The sequence below is a fragment of the Leucoraja erinacea genome, chromosome 32, assembly GCF_028641065.1.
Source record: "Leucoraja erinacea ecotype New England chromosome 32, Leri_hhj_1, whole genome shotgun sequence".
NCBI lineage: Eukaryota > Metazoa > Chordata > Chondrichthyes > Rajiformes > Rajidae > Leucoraja > Leucoraja erinaceus.
The window spans coordinates 23,407,648-23,432,142 of NC_073408.1; the positions used below are offsets into that span (position 1 = coordinate 23,407,648).

A 24,495-nucleotide genomic window follows, 5' to 3' on the forward strand; every position below is an offset into this window, starting at 1 on the left:
TGCCCTCTCCTCCTTGTCTTGGCCAGGTTGAAGCCTGCCTCATCCACAAAAACAAATTTGTGATGATTTTCATCCGCATCCAGGGCCATTTGTCTATGTACAAAAAGACATGTTGGAAAGAGAATTACTGTACAGTATTGATTACAGTACAATGATGGGGAATTTTTCACAAACAGGCATCATGAAACTGAACATACCTGAACATACTCAATCCTCAGTTGCTTCACTCTGTCTGCATTTCTTTCAAAAGGCACACGGTACAACTGTTTGAGGGAAACCTGGTGCCTTTTCAGAACACGTGCAATGGTCGGCAAACTTATGGCTTCCACATTCCTGAAGAGATCTTCATCGTCCAGGATGTTCTGTCTGATTTCTCTAAGCCGAATGTCATTTCTGGCCCGGACCATGTTGACCACAGCCCGTTCCTGTTCCTCAGTGAGGAGTCTGCCTCTGCCTCCACTATTGGGTCTAGTCTCAATTCTGTAGGGAATATGACAGGAAGAACATGTCATCATACTGTAGAACACATTTTCATAGTCACATTACCTACTCTGTGCTGCACATTGGCATGCAGTGTACAATCATTTGACAATTACAGTAAGAGTAGCCTACAGTACTGTAATGTTTACTGTAGTGCATGCTGAAGACTTACCTGTTCTCATTGCGGAAAGTTCTAATGATTGAGGCCACGGTTGATCTTCTAAGGTTTGGTTGTATCATTCTCGTTGCCTCAATCATTATCATGCCATGATTGAAGACATGATCTACAACCATTGCTCTACTCTCATTGGAGACTCTTTGCCGTTGCTGTCTTGGTCCTTGTCCTTGACCCCGTTCCCCCACACCTCTCAAACGGGGCCCATGGCCACCTCTCAAACGGGGCCCATGGCCACCTCTCAAATGGGGTGCTTGTCCCCTGCCATTCCTTTGACCACGCCTTCCTCCTCTTCCTTCTCCTACTTAACCTCTATGGTGCCCACCTGCCTGCTCCATGTTGTATCACTACAGATGTTGTTGTGGATGCCACTTACACCCATACCACAAGGTCAGATCAATCATCAGTAACGAATTGGTGTCACAGGTGGTGTCAATCATTGTCGTCATCCTGAAACTTTCATGATCTGAACATGCTCATCCTCAGTTTCCATAAGACTATGCTTTAAGAGTAATGCAACAGTTACTTGTCATTTTGAGCAGTTGTATCAATTGATAGTTAGATTATTGTAATGAAATGAATAGACAGTCATCTCAAATGTAATGTGTGAATTGCATTTTGAAATGGTTATACTTTGATGTTAAGTTGTGTCATTTTGAACAGGTGATTATAGTTCAATGGACAAATGATCTTTGGTTTATGTGAATTGTATCCAAGAAATTGGAAAAAGTGTTAGAGTTTTGCAAAAAGTGCATTTTGATCATTGGTTGTGAGTTTTGTATCTAGATTTGTGAAAAATAACATCAAGGTTCTGAAACTAGTGTCAAAGCGATTGACAAAAATTGTACTTCGGAGTCACGTGAGTGACTACGTGAAGAACCCACCAGGACGCATGCATGTCATATCGTCTAACGCATTGCGTACGACTGGCAGGGTGGACGCGATTCTCCTGCCATCAGTCAGACCTGAAGGTAAGTTTTAAAAACTTTTTCCAGGTTTTATCTTCCTGCAGGAACCTCTACTTAGGGGTCCTGTAAAGCCCGGGGTGAAGTCAGGAGGACCCAGTCAAGGGAATACCGGTCACGACCTCAGGCATACCCGAAAACATCGGGGATACCCCCCCCGACATACAGCCGCTTTAAAGACCGCGGAATGCGGGAGCGGGCGGAGTGAATTCGCCTCTTGGGCCGCTGGCATTGGAACCAGCAGCTTCACACAGGTGCCAGTGGCATCTGGGGGGGGAAACATCGGAGCTACCCCGTGACACGGGGATACCTCGCAACACAAGCCGCTTTTTAGACTGCAGAATGCGGGAGCGGGCGGCGGTGAATTCTCCTCTTGGGCCGCTGGCGCTGGAACCAGCAACTTCATACTGGTGCTGGTGGCACCTGGGAAAACACAGCGGGGATACCCTGACACACAGCCGCTTGAAAGACCATGAAATATGGGCAGCGGGCGACGGAGAAGTCGTCTCTCGAGCCGTTGGCGTTGGAGCCAGTGGCTTCATACTGGTGCCAGTGGCACCTTCACAGCGGGGATACCCCCCGACAATGTATATCGCGGCTATCCCTTTCACAGGGACCGCGGGGATATCCCTGCTGCAGGAACCACGGGGATATCCAGCAGGGCGGTGGGGGGGTGAGGGGTGGGGGGGGGGGGGGGGGGGGGACATCATTACACAAGACCTCACATATCTCCGGCGGCAGCACCCCTACGTACCCACCAGCAAACCACGATGCACTGAATCTGGTGAAAGCTTGAAGGTCGTTCAACCAGAACAAAGGTCTTTTTTAGGCCACAGCCCAGAACGGACTTCCTGGAAGATGCACCAACCCCGTACTCAAGCTCCTCCACCTCACAGGAGCAGAAGTGCAAAATCATGCACACATGGTTGAGGCAGCTCCTGGGTCGGGTTGCATAAGTCCTCCCATTCGGATAAAGGTATGGAGCCACATCGATGATGTCTCCTGTCACGGATACAAGTTGGTAATACTTAAACTGGTTTGAGTATTTACACTGGTTTGGGATAACATAAGATAGTAAGATTAAACGAGAACTTACCAGTTTGAAGTTTGATCTGTATTTTATGAGGAGTTACGATGAGGGATTACGTGAAGAAGCCCGCTCAGGGCGCAGGTGCGGCATGCTTCCAAGCAGCGGTGTGGAATCACAGACAGACACGTATTTGAAGTAACATAGTAAAGAACAAAGAGACATCAGTTTATCGGTTTGATCCATCTAATGAGGGTGGGAGCGGAGGGTACGTAATCCCTCATCGTAACTCCTCATAAAATACAGATCAAACTTCAAACTGGTAAGTTCTCGTTTAATCTTACTATTTTACTTCGGAGTCACGTGAGTGACTTCGTGAAGATTTCAAAGCTCTGTGATTTCAAACCGTGTAACAGTTTTATACACTCACTACCGAAAGCTCTTGAGGAAGGAAGTGTTATTGTAATCAACCAATGAATCTGTTTTGAAAACAAAACGGTATTTATTAACAATAACAAAAGAAAAAATAGCTCCCCCGGGCTTTAAATTAAATATTTGCAGTTTCTAAAATGCTGACTGCAAATATATCAGGTTCCACCAACGGCTTATTATAAAATGTTCGGAATGTGGCTTCCCGTGACCATCCTGCTTTCTTGAGGATTAAGTCCACAGGCACATCCATTCTGGCCACCGATGATGTGGATGCTGCCCTGGTGGAATGAGATTTAAATAGATTAATGTTAATTCCAGCAGCTTCCAAAACCTGTTTCAACCACCTTGAAATGGTTTGACTTGTTACCCTGTCATGTGGTTTCCTGTGGCTGACCCATAAGGCTCTCTCACTTCCTCTGATATTATGGGTTGTGTCTATGTAAATATTTATGTGGGTCACCACACACAATCGTGGCTCTAGTGGGTATGCCCGGAATGCCACTAGCGTGTTGGATGTTCCTGGCCTGGACTGTTTTATCAGACCTTGAATAGTGAATGTGATCTGATCCGATGTAGCGTCCATGTTGTCCAGTCGAAGTTGATGTAAGGACTGGACCCTCTGTGCAGATACTAGCGCCATGAGCATGAGTGTTTTTAAAGTCAACTGCTCTAAACTGAGAGATCTAGCTGGTGGTCTGTCCCGCAGGTATGTGAGTGCAATACTGACATCCCAGATTTTTGTATATCTAGGGGTGGGGGGCTTGCTGTTAAATATGCCCCTCATCAGTTTTACCACCAGCGGATGGGCTCCCATGGCCTGATGTCCCGCAGGTTTGAGGTAATTTGAAAGAGCACTACGTGCCGTGTTGATGGCACTGTAGCTCAAATCTTCACGATGATGTAAGTCTGCCAGGAATTCCAGAACATCCGCTACTGTGGCTGTTTTATAAGCAATCCCGGTTTTCTGGCAGTACGTTTCCCATTTCCTGATGCAGGTTAGGTACTGCCTCTTCGTGGATATTCCGTAGGGATGCTGACATGGTGGCGATGGTTTGTTCCGATAACCCCAGATCCAGGTAAGGTCGGTCTAAAATCTGCAACCCAGGAGATTCATATCTTTGTGGCATGGGTGGCTGATGCCTGATACTGGGTGAGTCAGTAACCCTGGATGACTGGGGAATACCATAGGTGTTTCCACCACCATGTCCTGGAGAATTGGGAACCATGGCTGTGTAGGCCAGTCGGGCACCACCAAAACTCCAGACGCTGAATCCGTCTGGATTTTTCGAAGCACCCGGCTAATGAGGCAGAAGGGGGGAAAAGCATAAAAGACAAACTTTCCCCAATCTAACGTAAAAGCGTCTACCGCTGCTGCCTCCGGATCTGGTTCCCACGCGACATAGACAGGTAGTTGGTGATTCAGTCTTGATGCAAATAAATCTATATCTGGCTTCCCATATTGCTTTACAATTTTAGCAAATGTTTTAGGATTTAACATCCATTCGATGTTGTCATTGAATTTCCGTGACCTGGTGTCCGCCACTATGTTTAGCTTACCTGGTAGATAGGTAGCTGAAAGCCAAATATGTCTTTCGACACACCATTGCCAAATCATATTAACCAATTTGTCGCATGATAAAGATTTTATGCCGCCCATATGGTTAACATAAGCCACCACCGTTGTATTATCTATTTCTAATCTAACATGCAAGTGACGCATATCAGACGCATATGCTTTTAAACCATAAAAGGCGCCCAACATTTCCAAAGAGTTAATGCCCAGTGTAGATAGTAATGAAGATTCTGAGTTAGTCCATCTACCACCTGTGCTGGATATGGAGTTAGTTGCTCCCCAGCCTTGAGCACTAGCATCGGTTTGGAGTACTAACGTAGGATTAGTAATAACAATAGGACTATAACCGTGCCAAATATATTGAATCCACCACTGTAGCTCTGCTATTGCTTCAGGGGGTATAGTCATGATCTGATCATAATGACCTTTGTGCCATTTTAATGCTGTTATCTTTGCTCTTTGCAAATTTTGATAGTGCAAAGGTCCAAACTGGATAGCTGGAAATGCTGCTACCATTTTGCCAATTACTGCTGCCACCTGTCGAATAGTTGGCTTTTTCTTTATTTTTAATTTTTTACATGATTGTGTTAATGCAATCATTTTTTCCCTTGGCATGGTAATCGTCATTTGGACTGAGTTAATTGTGAACCCCAAATAGTCCATAATTGTGGATGGATTTAACTTGGATTTATCTGGATGTAAGACAAAGCCTAGAGTCTCTAGGAGCTGTTTTGTAGCTGATACTGCTGCTACAGCCAATTCCATAGTTTTCCCAACTATGAGGATGTCGTCCAAATATGCCATGACTATATGTTTTTGTTTCCTTAACGTTGCCATGGCTGGCTTCAATATTTTTGTGAATAGTCTTGGAGCTGAAGTAAGCCCATTAGGCAGTGCTTTATACTGCCAAAGCTCCCCCATCCAGATAAATTTAAGATATCTGCTATAATCTTTATGTATCTGTACTAGATAGTAAGCATCTTTGAGATCGATGCTGGCCATATAGTATCCTTTGAAAATCAATTGTCTAGCAGTCGCAAATGTTTCCATTTTGAAATGTATATACTTAACAAATACATTCAAGGATGTCAAGTCAATGATGATGCGACATCCACCATCCTTTTTACATCTAGTAAATATGTTGGAAACAAATTCCAAGGGCTCATGAATAGTTTTTCCTATGACCCCTTTGTTTATAAGCCTCACCAGTTCAGCTTGTCCCTCCAGTTGTTGTTTGTTGGAGAGTACAAATGTCCTTTCAGGCATGTGTTGAACTGGCGGTATATTCGAAATAAACTCTATTTTATAACCTTGAATACTATTAAGTATATATTTATCATCTGTGATCCTCCCCCATGCTTCTTTAAATAAGTGTAACCTTCCCCCTGTTAGTAATTCACCTTTATTCACAATATGCGGGTAGGAACCAGATCCACCTACCTCCATGGTTATTGGCGGGGTTGAGGTTTTCTCTTTTTGGATGTTCTCTGTCGACGAGCTGGCGATGTTGGGGGGAGGCGCATTTTCCAGGGGGTCCGCTGCAGGCCCTGACCTAAAAAAGGTTTCTGGGGATAGTGCGGCCCCAAGCTTTGACCAGTCGCATATGGAGGATGCCGACTGGTGGATGCAGCGGTGTGCTGCCGCCTTGGTGTTATGAAGAGCTTCGGTATAGGTGCTGGCGGTGTTGCCCTCATGAGGCTAGAGGTTTTTGAAGCCTCCTCCATTTCTTTGAGTTGCTTATTTAAGTCTTTCCCAAAAAGAAATGAGTCGGTTTCTACAGTGGGGGCTTTGCACAATCCTGCAAATTTAGGATTCAGTGCCGGCCGAATGTTATCTCTCCTGAGATTGTTCAGCTCGTATTGCGTCGTGCACATGAGCGCCAAGACATCCTGTTGGTGAGCTGTCATTTCTGTGGTCTCGACTCCCCGTGCGTATGCTGTTATCGCCGCCGTCAGGAGGCGAAGTACGCGCTGGAGTTTGACCTCCTGAGTTCAAATAGGTCCACCCACGTTACCCCATATCTGAGGGTTGAGGCTCTTGACCTTCAGGGCCTCACAGTTATCCGGGGCGATGTGCTCGTCCAGCACTTGGGCGAGCACCTTCTCCTGCAGTGGCTTGTTGGAGAGATGATTTATACTTGCAGCCATTCTAGGCTGCAGTGGTGCTCCAACCCGTGGGGTAGCAACGAATCGTGTTACGACCCCTAGCAGCTCTTCCTGCACACCCTGCTCTTTCTCGGTACCTTCCGCCTGCCCCATATTCAGACCAGCCTGCTCCTGGTCACCGATGCTGACCTCCCAGTCCTGGTCCGAGGTCGCAAAGGGGGGTGCCGGACTCAGCACCATGGAGGGGGCGCCTGTCCTGTCTGACCGAGAGTGCTGCTGCTCCCGGTAAACCATCCCCTCCAACAGCTGCTTGATGCAGCTTAAGCGGCTGTCTCTCCCCCGCTTCGGGGTGGACACGTCCTCCTCCGACGAATCGGAATCGACCGGCCGGTTTGTCTTACGGGTGGCTTTCCCAGCCCGCCGTGTAGGCTCTGGCGTGACTGGGCCCGGCTCGGTCTGAGGAATTTCAAACCGCTGTTCCAGCGGTAGTGCCGCTGGCTGCTGCCCCGCTGGAATAGACTCGGGCAGCTCTAGTCGCGAGTTTCTTACGTTGGGACATGTTTTCCAAAACAAAACCAACTCCAACTCGCTCCGTTCCCAACGCACCCTTCACTTACCTGAAAGTGCGCTTTTAAAGTGCAGCTGGAGAGCCTGACTCCAGCTGCCGCCGCTGTTGCACTTGCTGGCGTAATGCCGCACCTGCGCCCTGAGCGGGCTTCTTCACGAAGTCACTCACGTGACTCCGAAGTAAAATTAGTTTATACTGCACAACAGGTATGGTTGGAGTTGCCTTTCAAGGCAGGCTCACAATATGGGATGTGGACTGTTCATTTTCAACAGCCTCAACCCGCATGTGCAGTATAGATATTTCTGAATAACTTGCATGTGATCATTTCCCCTCAAAGAGTTGAAGATATTTGAAATTTGTCTGGATGAGACAATGATACACTCAGCAGCATTGCAAAATGGACTAACTTCAGTTTCCAGATTATTTACCAAATCACTACAATCAGTGCTTCGACTGCACAGAGCTAACAAATAAGTGGCATGGCCAATCTGGATGATATTGAACATACTGTATTTTACTAAATTAGCCTTATCAGCCACATAGCTATATTTGAGAAATAGAGGTTCTCATCTGTCCAGTTAAATTTAAATTAAGTTGATATCAACTGAAACTATTGATTATTGGGATGCAATCAAACCATTTATTTGTCTGGGATCAGCTTTGAGACAAAAGAGCTCTGCTATTCTCAGCTGAAACTAACAAAGTCACAATGATGGACGAACAGTATTCAGCGTTGCTCCACTAAAAACCTCTCATCTGTAAATCTTCAGTCATTTCCAAACTGATGCTATTGCCCAAAGATGGGAAATCTACTAATGCCATCTCTAGTTATGGAGGCAGATGGGATTAGCATGAGTTATCAAGTGTTCAGTCATGGTATCAACTGTCAATGGATACCAGGTGCATTCAGTGCATTAAAGGGCATGTGGATAGGCATAACCTGCATACACAAGTACAATGTGATACACTTTGGTAGTGGTATATGTTAATCACAAAGGTACAATCAAATCAAAGTATCCAGTCATAGTTTTACCTAACCGCATTGAGCACTGGTGTATTATCATGCAAAATCAATGACAACACAGAATGAATGTGTGATCACAAAGTATGTAATGACATTGTGGATCGATGGAACACTAACGATTGAAATGCTTGCATCAGGCTCAAACAACAGTTGCAAAAATACGAGGCATATTAGTGGTGAAGGGTGCATTCTCTCTACAATAGGGAGGAATGTTATTTTATGTCTTCCTCCACTTGGCCTCAATAGACGGGTCTTGCAAAATTCAGCAAGATTCCCGCTTCCGGGTTTTCATAGTCCCTGCCTGGGTTATATACCCATGGTTCCCGCTGATGTGGGGAATGAGCATAAAACCTTACATGATTATTTCCGGACAAAAAAGATGCTGGTTCAGTTATGATGTTGAAACCATCCTCTGCATAATATAATCTATTCATAGACTTACAGACTCTGAGAAACCGTTTCCTGCGGCTCGGGTTGTCAAACCATAAGTATTAGGAATGCTCACTGCTGATTGCAGGGATAGCATCAAATAGCAGCAAACCGCATAGGAGATGCGAAGTATTGTTTATTCTTCTTTACTTTTAACTCGGCACAGATGACTGACACATTGGAATTCAGTTTTATGGGATTATAACATCAAGTTAAAATTCCATTTACTGTGCCTCAAATACCTCCTCATCATTTGGCTGCGGAGAATATAAACCACTCTGTCCGGTCTCACCCTCTGATGTCTAGATTATGAAGGGTATCGTCAACTAAAACCTCCTAGGCCTAGGGATGCAGAGATATGGGTTGTTAACATTGTGCTACGTCACTTCGCTGATAGGCACCAGCAACATCCCTGTCCTTGGTCAAATTCACGTACTAGTGGTTATGCCATGGTGTTGAGTACAGCGCTACGGGTCCAATCATTGCTACACTGGCTAGAATGATCATATCTGTGGGTTATAATAACATGTTTTGTTATGATTAGTCAAGCAGAGTAGACAGGGACACAGACCAAACTAGATGTTGCATGTCCCATGGACCTTGGGTTGCATGTGATCACGCATCGACACCAGTATGTCAAGGTCCCTAAGAGCCTCATAGATTCTGACTAGCAATATTGTTAGTTACATAAAACCTCGTTAGAAGGAATGACTACAAATCTTCTCCAGAGGGTTAAATGGGTCTGGCATATACAGGAGTGTACATTGAAATTGAGGCTCACTCTACCAGAACCGCTATACCTCAGCAGCAGGGTTATGGACCACATCCTAGCGGCTGCAGGATGGTCAAACTATTAATCTGTACAAATATTCAGAATAAACCTATTGCCAGATCGGGGGTATTCACCAACTCTATTTTAGGTATGGTTCATACTTCCTCCAGGTTGAGGGAGGTTACGATTCCCACTATTGTTCATCAATAGCATCAACATGTCTATATCAATGTCATGTCTGAATGCTATATTAATGTTCACTCATCATTGGCCTACTAATGCTGTGTATGATGCCTGGACTCGTTTCCACGGCATGAAATCACAGAGCAATAAAATCTTCATGTAGTCACTCACGTGACTCCGAAGTAAAATAGTAAGATTAAATGAGAACTTACCAGTTTGAACTTTGATCTTTATTTGATGAGTAACGTTGAGGGATTACGTGCCCTCCACGCCCACCCTCGATCATAAAGTTCAACTGCTATCCTATTTCTCTAATCTTACTATGTTCAGTTCATTTACTGTTATCTGTGATTTCACACCGCTGCTTTGAAGAATGACACGCATGCGTCCTGGCAAGTTCTTCACGTAATCCCTCACATTACTCCTCATAAAACAAAGATCAAACTTCAAACTGGTAAGTTCTCGTTTAATCTTACAATTAGCCGATAGAGCAAAGCAAAAACAGGTGGAATTTAATGCTGAGAGGTGTGAGATGGCAGGGCATATACCGTGAATCATGAGTCCTAAGGAGTATTGCAGAGTAAAGGAACCTTGGTGTGCAAGTCCAGAGATCCCTGAAGATGGCCCCACAGGTGGACAGGATGGTGCAGAAGGCCTGTAGAATGCGTATCTTCATTAGACACAGCATAGAATATGAGGAGGAGCTCTGGTCCAATTTCATAAAACATTGGTTAGGTCACAACTGGATAATGTGTGCTATTGTAGACATTTAGCAACTTCGCAACTGTAATACTGACTTCCATTAACTTGCATTAGGGTAGCGTGGTGCCACAGCGGTAGAGTTGCTGCCTTACAGTGCCAGAGACCGGTTTAAATCCTGATTTTTAGTCTGTTTTAAAAGTATGTTTTGGAGGTTTCTTTAGTTTTTCTATGTGGGGGTGGGGGTTAGGGTAAGAGGGAAACTGGTTCCAAGTCACTTCCTGGCGAGGACGCAACTATTCTCCGAATCATGTCCTCGCCCCCCTCCTCGCGGCCTACCAACTAGATTGGCGCGGCCTTTCCTGCCAGGGACCCAGACCAGAGCTTCAGCAGCAGCAGCGCAGCGTTGGATACATCGCGGAGCGAGCGATGCCTTACCTGGATCACCGTTGAAGCTCCGGAGTTTTGGGCCTGCTGCTTCAACATCACGGAGCTGTGGTTTGTAGAGCTTCCAGCGTGGGCGGCGCTGACTTCGACATTGCGGAGACCTAGGGCCTTTTGCCGGGGGCCGCCAGCGTGAATCTCCACCCAGCGCGGCCTGTGGACTTCGGGAGCCGCGGACTCCGGTTGGAAGTGGCCGATTCGGATGTCCAAGCCGCTGAGAATGTTCTCCCATTCCGACGTCGGAGTTCCATCATCCCTGCGAGTGGGCCAGAACATCGGGCCACACATAGCGGCGACACCGAGGGGTTCGGAAGCCCCCCTGACAACGGGTGAACAACAGAGGACAACAGAGCAGGATGACTGAACTTTGGTGCCTTCCCTCACAGTGGGAAACTTTGATTCCTTTGTGTGGGGATGTCTATGTTAAAGACTATCGTGTTCTGTGCTATTTTTTATTCGTATGACTGTATGGTGACCACACATTTCACTGTACCAGTTGGTACATGTGACAAATAAATGTATCTTGTATCTTGGGTGCTGTCTGTATGGAATTTGTACGCTCTCCCCGTGACCTGCGTGGGTTTTCTCTTACACTCCAAAGACGTACAGGTTTGGAGGTTAACTGGCTTGGTGTAAATGTAAACTGTCCCTCGTGGGTGTGTGTGTGTGTGTGTGTGTGTGTGTGTGTGTGTGTGTGTGTGAGATTGCCGGTCGGCACTGACTCGGTGGACCAAAGGGCCTGTTTCCACGCTGTATCTCTAAACTAAACTAAACTGTCCCAAGTTAATGGGAGATTTCTACCCGAAGGTGACAATGACAGAGAACAATTGTGGAAAATGACAGCACAGCAATGGTAATAAATTCATGGGAATGATCGTTAGTTTCAACATTCATTTGCGAAATAAATATTGGAGGCAGGTTAAAGCTGACATAAAACGACAAATGTAGATGATGAACATCCCGGCTAATGAAGGTACAAATCAGGAACAGTAGCAGGGTGGGGGCCCTAGCTGGCTTGCTACATTAGTTAATAGGATCATCGTTGATGTCAGTGCTTCAACTCTGTGGTTTGGTCCGCCCCCAGTAACCTCCCCACCCTCTGCTTATTCATTATTCATATTGTGTTTTAGATTTTTGTCTTTGGATTGAATTCTGTCTTAATTTGTGTACTGGTGATGTCTTTACTATTTATTTTATTCCGCTTATATGTTTTCACTCTATTTGCTAAATTTTGTAAGGTGTCCTTGAGACTCTTGAAAGGCGCCCATGAATAAAATGTATTATTATTATTATTATTATCCATCTTTTAGTGTAGTTTAAATTAGAGATACAACACGGAAAGAGACCCACAGAATCCGCACCGGCCTGCGATCCCTGCACACCAACACTATCCGACACACATTAGGCACAATTTTACATTTACCAAGCCAATTAACCTACAAACCTGTATGTCTTTGGACAGTGGGAGGAAACTAAAAATCTCGGATAAAACCCACGCAGGTCACGGGGACAATGTACAAACTCCGTACAGACAGCACCCATAGTTGGGATTGAACCTGGATCTCTGGTGCTCTATGGCATCAACTCTACCGCTGCGCCACTGTGCCACCCTTTATCTACACCTGCTGCAAACCCAGTTACAAAATTTGCGTCCAATGAGAAGTTATTTTCCAAAGTAACAATCTTCTGAAAGAAGAAAAACAATATCTCGTTTCAGCTTTGAATAGGTGATCGCTCATATTATCGAGTGTCCCCCTCGTTCTGGATTATCCCAGAAGAGAAAATCAGAAATAAAAACAGAGAAAGCTGGACAGGCTGCATCTGTGATAGTCTTTCTGCTGACTAGTTAGCACGCAACAGAAACTTTTCACTGTACCTCGGTTCACGTGACAATAAACTCAACTAAATAACTAAAAATGGACAAACTAAAGAGAAACACAATTAATGTTTCAGTCTGAAGAAGGATCTCGACCAGAAATGTGTTGAAAGGAACAACAGATGATGCTTTACACGGAAGATAGACACAAAATGTTGGAGTAACTCAGCAGGTCAGGGAGCATTTCTGGAAACAATGAATTTGTGACATTTTGGGTCAAGACCCTTCTTCAGACCCCTTCTGTGAGGATGGAGAGATGCTGCCTGACCCTCTGATTTACTCCGGCATTTTGTGTCGATCTTCCCGACCGGATACGTTGCCTGTCCATTTCCCTCCTCAGATGCTGTCTGTCCTGCTGAGTTCCTCCAGCACTTTGTGTTTTGCTCAAGGTTCCAGCATCTGCAGTTCCATGTCTCTGGATGTTTCAGGTTGTTGACTTTGTGACATAATTGCACGCTGCATATTCCAATTGGGTAATTAAGCTTCCTAAGTGAAGGGGTAAGGAGTGTGAGGAAATTTAGCTTAGTTTAGAGATACAGCACTGAATCAGGCCCTTCGGCCCACCGAGTCCGCACCAACCAGTGATCCCTGCACACTAACACAATCCTACACACACTGAGGACAATTTTACATTCATACCAAGCCAAACCTGGAGTGTGGGAGGAAACCGAAGATCTCGAAGAAAACCCACGCAGGTCACTGGGAGAAGGTGCAAACTCCGCACAAACAGCACTCGTGGTCAGGATCGAACCCGGGACCAGGGGCTCTGACCCTGTAAGGCAGCAACTCTACCGCTGCGCCACTGTGCCGCCCCGAGGTCAGATGGAGAGGGTGGGCGTGAAGCAGTTAGTGGAGGATGGTTGTGTCATGAAACCCCCAACCAAATGAGGATCAACAGAAGGGTGAATTTCAGGGCAGGCACGGGGCCAAAAGAGAAGGAGTTGCTGACGTTGAACTGGGACGTGTGCAGAGAGAATCACACCACTTGTCCATGGGCCTCTGAGCGCCAGTATAATAGCAAGCAATCAGCCATGTAATTGCAATGCTCAAAGATTATAACAAAACATGGCAAATATTTCACGTCCGGAGAGTTTCATTATTTTCTACAGGGCTATTAATTTAACACTTCTGTTGACATTTGTGAAAAGCTGGCTATAATTGCCATTTGCTGTGCTAATCTCAGACTTCATTTTACCTGAAATATTTTCCGTGATCTTGAGGGTCATAGGTCTGCCGGTGACCCTCAGTGGATTTCCAAGTCTCTTTGGATGGAGGGGTCAACAGACAATAGTTGCAGGGGTAGGCCATTCGTCACTTCGAGCCACCACCGCCATTCAATGTGATCATGGCTGATCATCCACAATCAGTACCCCGTTCCTGCCTTCTCCTCACATCCCCTGACTCCGCTATCTTTAAGAGCCCTATCTAGCTCTCTCTTGAAAGTATCCAGAGAACGAGCCTCCACCGCCCTCTGAGGCAGAGAACTCGACACTCACAACTCTCTGTGTGAAATAGTGTTTCCTCGTCTCCGTTCTAAATGGCTTACCCCTTAATCTTAAAATGTGGCCCCTGGTTCTGGACTCCCCCAACATCGGGAACATGTTTCCTGCCTCCAGTGCGTCCAAACCCTTAATAATCTTATATGTTTCAATAAGATATCCTCTCATCCTTCTAAACTCCAGAGTATACAAGCCCAGCCGCTCCATTCTCTCAGCATATGGCAGTCCCGCCATCCCGGGAATTAACCTTGTGAAACTACGCTGCACTCCCTAAATAGCAACAATGTCAACACGTTTCTGACCACCTACTCGTGGCACGTTGCCAGCGACAGTCACCCACACACCCACCCTGTCAATGGGAGAGCAGGGGGGGCTATGTGCTGTCCACGGGTGCCCTAGGGGATTGCCGGGACCATTGGGCACCATGGGGGTGAAATCTATCCTGAACAAGGATTGTGAAACAGTTATTTTATATTCAGTATTTCAGAATATATATTTTACTTTGTATTGTGGTGGTGGGTTTGTTTGCATTGTACATATCATTTTTGTAAATGTTTGATTAAAATTATTTTTGGTTAATAAAAAATGGTAGAGCCGTCCTGATCTACTATCTACCACCTTGGTGACCCTCAGACTCTCCTTGTACAGACTTTGCTGGCTTTAGCTTGCACTAAACGTTATTCCCTTATCATGTATCTATATACTGTAAATCAATTGTAATCATGTATTGTATAGAGATGCAGTGTAGAAACAGGCCATAGCACACACTGAGTCCGTGCCCACTAACGATCACCACATACTGTAGCACTATCCGACACACTGGGGACCATTTACAATTTCACCAAAGCCAAATAACCTACAAACCTGTACGTCTTTGGAGTGTGGGGTGAAAACAGAGCACTCGGGGAAAACCCACGCGGTCGCGGGGAGAACGTAAAAACTCCGGACAGACAGTACCCTAAAGGTCCAGTCCCACTTTCACGAGCTAATTTACGACCTTTTTTACTCGTGGACATTTTTCATCAGGGTAGAAAAAACGCCCCGACCTACTTGATGCCACAAGTACCTACGACTAGCATCACTGCCTGCTACGACCTACCTACGACCTCCTACGACCTCGTGACGACCATGCTGCGAGTATATGAAGGGCAAACTCGGCAGAGGTTGTGAATTAGGTCGTGAAAGTGTGACAGGCCCTTTAGTTAGGATTGAACCCGGGTCTCCGCTGCTGTAAGGCAGCAACTCTACTAATGCGCCACCATGCTCGATAAACTCAGTACATCAGGCAGCATCGGGGAAGGAAATGGACAGGTCACGTTTCAGTTTGGACAGGATGAAGAAGGGTCCCAACTCTAAACGCCGCCACCTTCATTCCCTCCCCGGATGTTGCCTGACCTGCTGAATCCTCCAATACTTTACTTGTTTTCTCAAGTTTCCAGCATCTGTAGTCTCTTGTGTCTGCACTACCTAAACGTCTGCTTCTTGAGTGTGTGGTTATATCCCTTTGATTTTTATTTTTGAAAACCAATAAACAGAAATGTTCAAAGAAAATTTTAATCCTGTTCTATTATTAATTCTGTTATTATTTTTCTTCTGAGTTGCTTCCAGCAGTCTTCTGAAGACTCTTCCTCAGTTCTTGGAAGACTGCCTTGCTCTAACAACATGCTAAATAACTTGCCCAACAGCAGTCATATTTCTCCTCCACATTAACCCCATCCTTTATAACTCGTTGGGTTAACTCGCATTGGGTTCCTGTTAACTGTCCAGAAACTGTTTATTCCCCTGGGAGTCAGTCGGCACCACCAGCATAGCCGCTGATTAGAGGGACCAGTGGAGCGTTCCTTGTAGCCAGGGTCCGGAGGGCAAGGAGCACCGCCACTCCACCTAGGGTATGCAAGGGGAGGAGTGGCTCTGCTGTTAGTGACTGAAGGACTGGTGACGGGATCTAGGGAGTAGGCAGGGCTGAAGATTTACTGGTTGGGTTGCTCCTAGGCCTGGACACGCTGGCTATCACGACACCAGGCGGAAGAACGCTTTGCCCAAGCTAGTTGCTTGCCCCTTTACCGGGGTTGTATAGTAGTTATTATAATATTTGTAACATAGTTATATGATGATTTTGTAACATGCTGGTGGGCATGTCACCACGGTGGGTTTTTTTGGCTTTTGTATCGTGTTGAAATTAAATAAATTAGGTTTTGATTTAAAAAAAATATGCTCTGCTGAAATCTCGAATGAGGTTTATTAATTAATGTGGAAAAATGAATTGCGCAGTTGGACGCCACGGTGGCACAGCGGTAGAGTTACTGCCTTACAGCGTCAGAGGCCTGGATTCAATCCTGGCAACGGGTGTTGTCTGTACAGAGTTTGTGCGGAGTTTCTCCCAGTGGCCACGTGGGTTTTCTCCGGGACCCCCGGTTTCCTCCCACATTCTAAAGATGTACAGGGTTTTAGATTAACTGCCGTTTGTAAAATTGTAAATAGTCCCTCATGTGTAAGATGGTGCAAGTGAATGGGTGATCTGTGAGCACAAGGGCCCGTCTCCACCCTGTATCTCTAAAGTTGAGAGTCTAAAATTTTTAAAGGAAATTTATAATAGTTCTGGTATTAGACAACATATGACAGTCCCTCTCATTGAACTGTAACATAGAACATAGAACATAAAACAGTGCAGCACAGAAACGGGCCCATCGGCCCACAATGTTTGTGCCGAACATGACATATTCCTCTATTCCCCGCTCTTCCATGTGCCTATCTAAAATCCTCTTAATCGCCGCAGTAATTATGCTCCTACAGCTTACCCCCTTAGTCTAGTTCAGTAAAACACTGAGTCAAGCACTGGATCAACTAACTCTTTATTCTCACTCACAAACAAAATTCCTCTACGATACCTAACCAACACCGCGGGTCCGATCCTTGTCTCTACTCGTCCTTCAGCCTCGTGAGAATAGACAGCTCCAGACAGCCAACACAGTCACAAATGCACATCCAGAAGATCGACTCCTATCCATGTGGTGTCCCCTCTTTTATACTGTATCGGACCCGTGGCGCGAAAATACATGGGAGGGGGGGGGCAATCCCTACAAGCCAATCACAAATAAAGATCATATAATACATTTATTGACAACTCCCTAACCCAATCACAGATTACCCCGTTATATTGTTTCCACAGAAGGGTCTAGTTGGAAGACAGTTCACCAAAGTATTTCCCCAGGTAGTACAGGTGCACAACCTTTTATCCGAAAGCCTTGGGACCAGACACTTGTCGGATTTCGGACATTTTCGGATTTCAGAATGGAAGATTTTTAGCGTAGATTAGGTAGGTAGCGCGGGCGGCTTGAAAAGTCTGGAGCTGCTGCCTCCTCCCGGGTGACAGGGAGACTCATTGCATACATGTTAGTCAGTTAGTTTGGAAGGAATTTATGTGGTGGTGGTGGAGTCGGGGTGAAGGGGGAAACTTTAATTCTTAGTCCCCTACCTACCTGGTCGGCGACTCCCAACCTCGCGGAGCTGGGGGCTCCGTCCGGCCGCGGGCGGCGCCGGTTGGAGCTCCGACCCCGGCAACTCTACCCCTGGCTGCGCGGCTCCAAATCCAGCGCCGCCTGCGGTTTCGGACGTCCCAGCTCCGAGAATGTCGGGAGTCGGCGGCATCGCAGCGCTGGGATACCAGCGGGGAGCGGGCAATGCCTTACCGGGTCGCCCGTGCGGCAAGCTTCAATGGAACGCTGTGGCCGCCGACACACAAGATCGCGGAGCGTCGCTGGATTTGGAGCCGCGGAGTTGGGGGCTCCGTCCGGCCGCGGGCGGCGCCGGTTGGAGCTCCAACCCCGGCAAAAACGTCTACCCCTGGCTGCGCGGCTCCAAATCCAGCGACGCTCCGCGATGTCGGTGTGTCGGCGGCCACAGCGCTCCGGAGCTTGCCGCACGGCGACCCAGTAAGGCATTGCCCGCTCCCCGCTGGTTTCCCAGCGCTGCGAAGCTGCCGACTCCCGACATTTGCGGAGCTGGGGGGTCCGGCCGCGGGCCGCGCTGGGATTTGGAGATTCTTCGCAGCCAGGGGAATAGAGTTGCCGGGGGGGAGCTACAACTGGCGCCGCCCGCAGCCCCAACGGCCACAGCGCTGCGGAGCTTACTGCACGGCGCCCTCCTACATAAGGGGCGTTCGGCCCGAAGAGCAGTTGACCGATGGAGTTAAAGGGAAACCTGAACGTGGGGCTGAGGAACTGGTGCCGGGGGTGTAAAGGATTCTCGACCAGGTAGGGGACTAAGAATTAAAGTTTACCCCTTCACCCAATAATATAGAGGGTAGACATAAAAGCCCTCCAAATAGAAAGGAAGGGACATTAGACTAATACATTTAAGCAATGATTTAACAGGGATGAGGCAGGCAAAGGTAGAGGTGCAAGGTAAAACATTTAAAATGGACTTCAGGATAGATGGGGAATAGCGTTGGGGGGTAGATTTAAGCAGGAAAGGAAGGACATATGCGGGATCCCGGTCTCCAGGGAGGAGGCAGCCGCTACAGTAGTACAGACCTGGGTTGACCGTGGGTCGTTTTGGGTCAAGTTTGGCGCCAAACGCGAGCTTTGGTGCGCAGACGACATCTGGAAAAAATGGCCGGTTTTCGGAGCTTTTCGGTTTCTGGAACACCGGATCAAAGGTTGTGCACCTGTATAAACAATTTGAACAAGGCTCCATACTTTAACCAATCACAAGATAACAGTACAAACACTCTGCAACAAAATTAACAATATTTTATAACACCCCATTCTATAACTAAACCTAATCATGCATTTGCAACCCTGCACAGCTCTTTCTGCAAAACCCTCATACGTATTAACAATAGGGAGGATATCTGGACCTCACCTTATCCTCAACTTCCTCAACTTCCTCCCAGGGTCAAGATACCTTGGAGCCATGACTCATGGCCCTGCAACCTTTCACAGGGACAAGCAGGGTTTGCAAATGCAGAGATTCTTCATTTTGTGACATGTTTTATTTGGCCAATATTATCACCACAATCGGAAGTGCCCTGTGAGTAAAGTGTGAGTATTTGGCTCGAAAGTCTTCGGCGAGGAAGCTAAGGGGAGGAGACTACGCAATACGCTTGAGAGGGAGAGACGAAAGAAGGAGATGTCAGGCAAGCTGATTCAGTGCGATGCTTGCAGTATGTGGGAGGTCAAGGACACCGCTGGTGCCTCTGGCTGCTACAAATGTGGCAAGTGCATCCAGGTGGAGCTCCTGAAGGGCCGTGTTGGGGAACTGTAGAAGCAAGTGGATGACCTCAGATTCGTCCGAGAAACGGAGCGGTTCCTCGACAAGTCCTACAGTAAGATTGTTACACCTAAGGTACTGGAAGAGAGAAGGTGAGAGACGGTGAGAAAGGGAGGGAAGCATGGAATGCCAAAGTCCCCGCGTGTTGTACCTCTTGTGAACAGGTTCACCCACTTAGAAGCTGTCGGGACAGAAGACGTTTTTACACTGAGCGGCGGACTGGCTTGCGATGCGAATAGTGCTGTTGAGCCAAAACCAAAAAGGCCTAAGTCAGGCAACGCCATTGTAGTGGGAGAATCTATTGCGAGAGGTACGGACAGGGGTTTCTGCGGCAACAGATGGGATGCAAGGATGGTGTGCTGCCTTCCTGGTGCCAGGATCCAGGATGTCACGGACAGAGTGCAGAAAATCCTCAAGGCGAAGGTGAACAGCCGTAAGTGGTAGTGCATGTCGGCACAAACGATGTCGGAAAGAAAGGGATGAATATTCTGCAGCGTGACTTTAGCGAGCTCGGAAAAATGCTGAAAAGCAGGACCTCCAAGGTTGTTATCTCCGGTTTGCTTCCAGTTCCTCGTGCTGGCGAGAGCAGGAACAGAGAGATATGGAACCTGAACGTGGGGCTGAGGAACTGGTGCACGGGGCAGGGATTTAGATTCTTAGATCACTGGGATCTGTTTTGGGGTAAGGGGGGACTGTATAAAAGGGACGGATTGCATCTTAACAGGTGGGGGACCAGCATTCTGGCAGGCAGGTTTGCCACAGCTACACAGGTGGTTTTAAACTGAATAAGGGGGGTGGGGTGTCGAATGGGATAGTTGAGGATGGAGTTAAAGGGAAAGGGTTTCTTAAATGTGCGAGCGTAGAGACAAAGGGGTGTAAAATGAGGGTAGAAGCAATAGGTAGCAAGGTGAAATGTGGCAGGCAGACAAATCCAGGGCAAAAATCAAAAAGGGCCACTTTTCAACATAATAGTAAAAGGGGTAAGAGTGTTGTAAAAACAAGCATGAAGGCTTTGTGTCTCAATGCAAGGAGCATTCGTAACAAGGTGGATGAGTTGAATGTGCAAATAGCTATTAATGACTATGATATAGTTGGGATCACGGAGACATGGCTCCAGGGTGACCAAGGCTGGGAGCTGAACATCCAGGGATATTCAATATAGATATAGAGGGATAGACAGAAAGGGAAAGGAGGTGGGGTAGCGTTGCTGGTTAGAGAGCAGATTAACGCAATAGAAAGGAAGGACATTAGCTTGGAGGATGTGGAATCGATATGGGTAGAACTGCGAAACACTAAGGGGATTGAAAACTCTAGTGGGAGTTGTGTACGGGCCACCTAACAGTAGTAGTGGAGTTGGGGATGGCATCAAACAGGAAATTAGAAATGCGTGCAACAAAGGTAAAACAGTTAAAATGGGTGACTTCAATCTACATATAGATTGGGTGAATAAAATTGGCAAGGGTGCTGAAGAAGAGGATTTCTTGGAATGTATGCGGGATAGGTTTCTAAACCAACATGTAGAGGAACCAACGAGAGAGCAAGCTATTCTAGATTGGATATTGAGTAATGAGGAAGGGTTAGTTAGCAGTCTTGTTGTGTGTGGCCCCTTGGGCAAGAGTGACCATAATATGGTTGAGTTCTCCATTAGGATGGAGAGTGCCATTATTAAGTCAGAAACAAGGGTCCTGAACTTAAAGAAAGGTAACTTTGAGGGTATGAGACATGAATTGGCCAAGATAGACTGGCAATTGATTCCTAATGGGTTGACGGTGGATATGCAATTGAAGGCATTTAAAGACTGCAATGATGAACTACAACAATTGTTCATCCCAGTTTGGCAAAAAAATAAATCAGGAAGGTAGTGCATCCGTGGATAACAAGGGAAATCAGGGATAGTATCAAAACCAAAGATAAAGCGTACAAATTAGCCAGAAAAAGCAGCCTACCAGAGGACTGGGAGAAATTCAGTCCAGTAGAGTCCAACAAAGGGCTTAATTAGGAAAGGGAAAATAGAATATGAAAGAAAACTGGCAGGGAATATAAAAACTGACTCCAAAAGCTTTTATAGATATTTGAAGAGAAAAAGATTAGTTAAAACAAATGTAGGTCACTTGCAGTCAGAAACAGGTGAATTGAAAATGGGGAATAAGGACATGGCAGACCAATTGAATAACTACTTTGGTTCTGTCTACACTAAGGAAGACAAATAATCTGCCAGAAATAGCAGGGGAACGGGGGTCAAATGAGATGGAGGAACTGAGTGAAATCCAGGTTAGCCGGGACGTGGTGTTAGGTAAATTGAATGGATTAAAGGCCGATAAATCCCCAGGGCCAGATGGGCTGCATCCCAGAGTACTTAAGGAAGTAGCCCCAAAAATAGTGGATGCGTTAGTGATAATTTTTCAAAACTCTTTAGATTCTGGAATAGTTCCTGAGGATTGGAGGGTAGCTAATGTAACCCCACTTTTTAAAAAGGGAGGGAGAGAGAAAACGGGGAATTACAGACCAGTTAGTCTAACGTTGGTAGTGGGGAAACTGCTAGAATCAGTTATAGAAGATGGGATAGCAGCACATTTAGAAAGTGGTGAAATCTTTGGACAAAGTCAGCATGGATTTATGAAAGGTAAATCATGTCTGACGAATCTTATAGAATTTTTTGAGGATGTAACTAGTAGAGTGGATAAGGGAGAACCAGTGGATGTGTTATATCTGGACATTCAGAAGGGTTTCGACAAGGTCCCACATAAGAGATTAGTATACAAACTTAAAGCACACGGTATTGGGGGTTCAGTATTGATGTGGATAGAGAACTGGCTGGCAGACAGGAAGCAAAGAGTGGGAGTAAACGGGTCCTTTTCACAATGGCAGGCAGTGACTAGTGGGGTACCGCAAGGCTCAGTGCTGGGACCCCAGCTATTTACGATATATATTAATAATTTGGACTAGGGAATTGAATGCAACATCTCCAAGTTTGCGGACGAAACGAAGCTGGGGGGCAGTGTTAGCTGTGAGGAGGATGCTAGGAGGCTGCAAGGTGACTTGGATAAGCTGGGTGAGTGGGCAAATGCATGGCAGGTGCAGTATAATGTGGATAAATGTGAGGTTATTCACTTTGGTGGCAAAAACAGGAAAGTAGACTATTATCTGAATGGTGGCCGATTAGGAAAGGGGGAGATGCAATGAGACCTGGGTGTCATGGTACACCAGTCATTAAAAGTAGGCATGCAGGTGCAGCAGGCAGTGAAGAAGGCGAATGGTATTTTAGCATTCATAGCAAAAGGATTTGAATATAGGAGCAGGGAGGTTCTACTGCAGTTGTACAGGGTCTTGGTGAGACCACACCTGGAGTATTGCGTACAGTTTTGGTCTCCTAATCTGAGGAAATACATTCTTGCCATAGAGGGAGTACAGAGAAGGTTCACCAGACTGATTCCTGGGATGTCAGGACTTTCATATGAAGAAAGACTGGATAGACTCGGTTTGTACTCGCTAGAATTTAGAAGATTGAGGGGGGATCTTATAGAAACTTACAAAATTCTTAAGGGGTTGGACAGGCTGGATGCAGGAAGATTGTTTCCAATGTTGGGGAAGTCCAGAACAAGGGGTCACAATTTAAGGATAAGGGGGAAATCTTTTAGGACCGAGATGAGGAAAACATTTTTCACACACAGAGTGGTGAATCTCTGGAATTCTCTGCCACAGAAGGTAGTTGAGGCCAGTTCGTTGGCTATATTTAAGAGCGAGTTAGATGTGGCCCTTGTGGCTAAAAGGATCAGGGGGATGGAGAGAAGGCAGGTACAGGATATTGAGTTGGATGATCAGCCATGATCATATTGAATTGCGGTGCAGGCTCGAAGGGCCAAATGGTCTACTCCTGCACCTATTTTCTATTTTTCTATGTATCTGCCTCCACCACCAACCCTAGCAGTACATGCCACACGCTGGTCTTTTAGCAAAAATCCAAATTTAAATAAGTTGTCCTGAGAAAACACGTATAAAAATACCAGCTACGGAATAGGAAGATGGAACTGTGCACCTGAACCTCACGCAGGGAGAAAGCATCGCTCATTTAAACCCACAAATGCCACTAATTCCAAATTTTCTGGCAGGATTGCTGATCGCATTATTCTAACGGTAGATTAAATATCTATATTCTAAGCTTGTTTCCCTTCAAGATGAACTTGCACACTTTCTGCAAGTGAATCCGCTTTTTAATTTCATTTGTGCTCGAAATGGATGGAGAAAAGCCAATTCCATTATCCATCAGAGCAGAACCTGATTCATTTTTGACATGCAAAGTTCTTGAAAGGTGCGTGTTAATAATATATAATATATATAGCTCAAACCCTTCTGAATTCACATTGATTTTGTTAAATGCCCTTGTAGCCGAACCTGAGCATAAATTGACCATGAGCTATTAAGTAGAACAACTGGATGAGAATGTGCAAGTCATTAGTATTAGTTTGTTTGCAAATGACACTATAGTGTGTGGTATCATAGATAGCAGAAATGGTTATCAAAGATGAGCGTTTGAAGGCACTGGGCCTGTGCTCGCTGGAGTTTGGAAGGATGAGAGGGAACCTGTCTGAAACTTACCAAATAGTGAAAGGCTTGGATAGGGTAGATGTGGAGAGGATATTTCCACTAGTGGGAGAGTCTCAGACTAGAGGTCGGAATTAAAGGTTCCTTTAGGAAGGAGGCGAGGAGGAATTTCTTTAGACGGAGCGTGGGGAACCTACGGAATTCATTGCCACAGAAGGCTTCGGAGGCCTAATCAATGAATACTTTTAAGGCAGAGATAGATAGATTCTTGGTTAGTGCGGGTGTCAGGGGTTATGGGGAGAAGGCAGGAGAATGGAGGTAGGAGGGAGAGATAAATCAACATGATTGAATGGCGGAGTAGACTTGATGGGCTGAATGGCCTAATCCTGCTCCTATCGCTTATTTATAGCTGGACCTTGATCAGTTGGGCA

At 46.2% G+C, this 24,495-nt stretch overlaps 2 protein-coding genes across 3 annotated transcripts in view; one reads left to right on the top strand and one right to left on the bottom strand.

The window, feature by feature from the left end:
• Positions 1 to 657, bottom strand: part of LOC129712451 (uncharacterized) — a 1,380-nt gene extending 723 nt beyond the window's left edge. Inside the window, exons 1-2 of the mRNA XM_055660893.1 lie at positions 208 to 657; positions 1 to 93 (exon numbers count right to left, since the gene is read on the bottom strand). The exon at positions 1 to 93 is cut by the window's left edge and continues 723 nt beyond it. Of these exons, the coding sequence (XP_055516868.1) occupies positions 1 to 93; positions 208 to 515 (401 nt within the window). The 5' untranslated portion in view covers positions 516 to 657. The remainder of the gene's footprint in view (positions 94 to 207) is intronic.
• The window catches only part of kirrel3a (kirre like nephrin family adhesion molecule 3a), a 764,091-nt gene that overhangs the window by 560,635 nt on the left and 178,961 nt on the right, over positions 1 to 24,495 (top strand). The window lies entirely within an intron of this gene.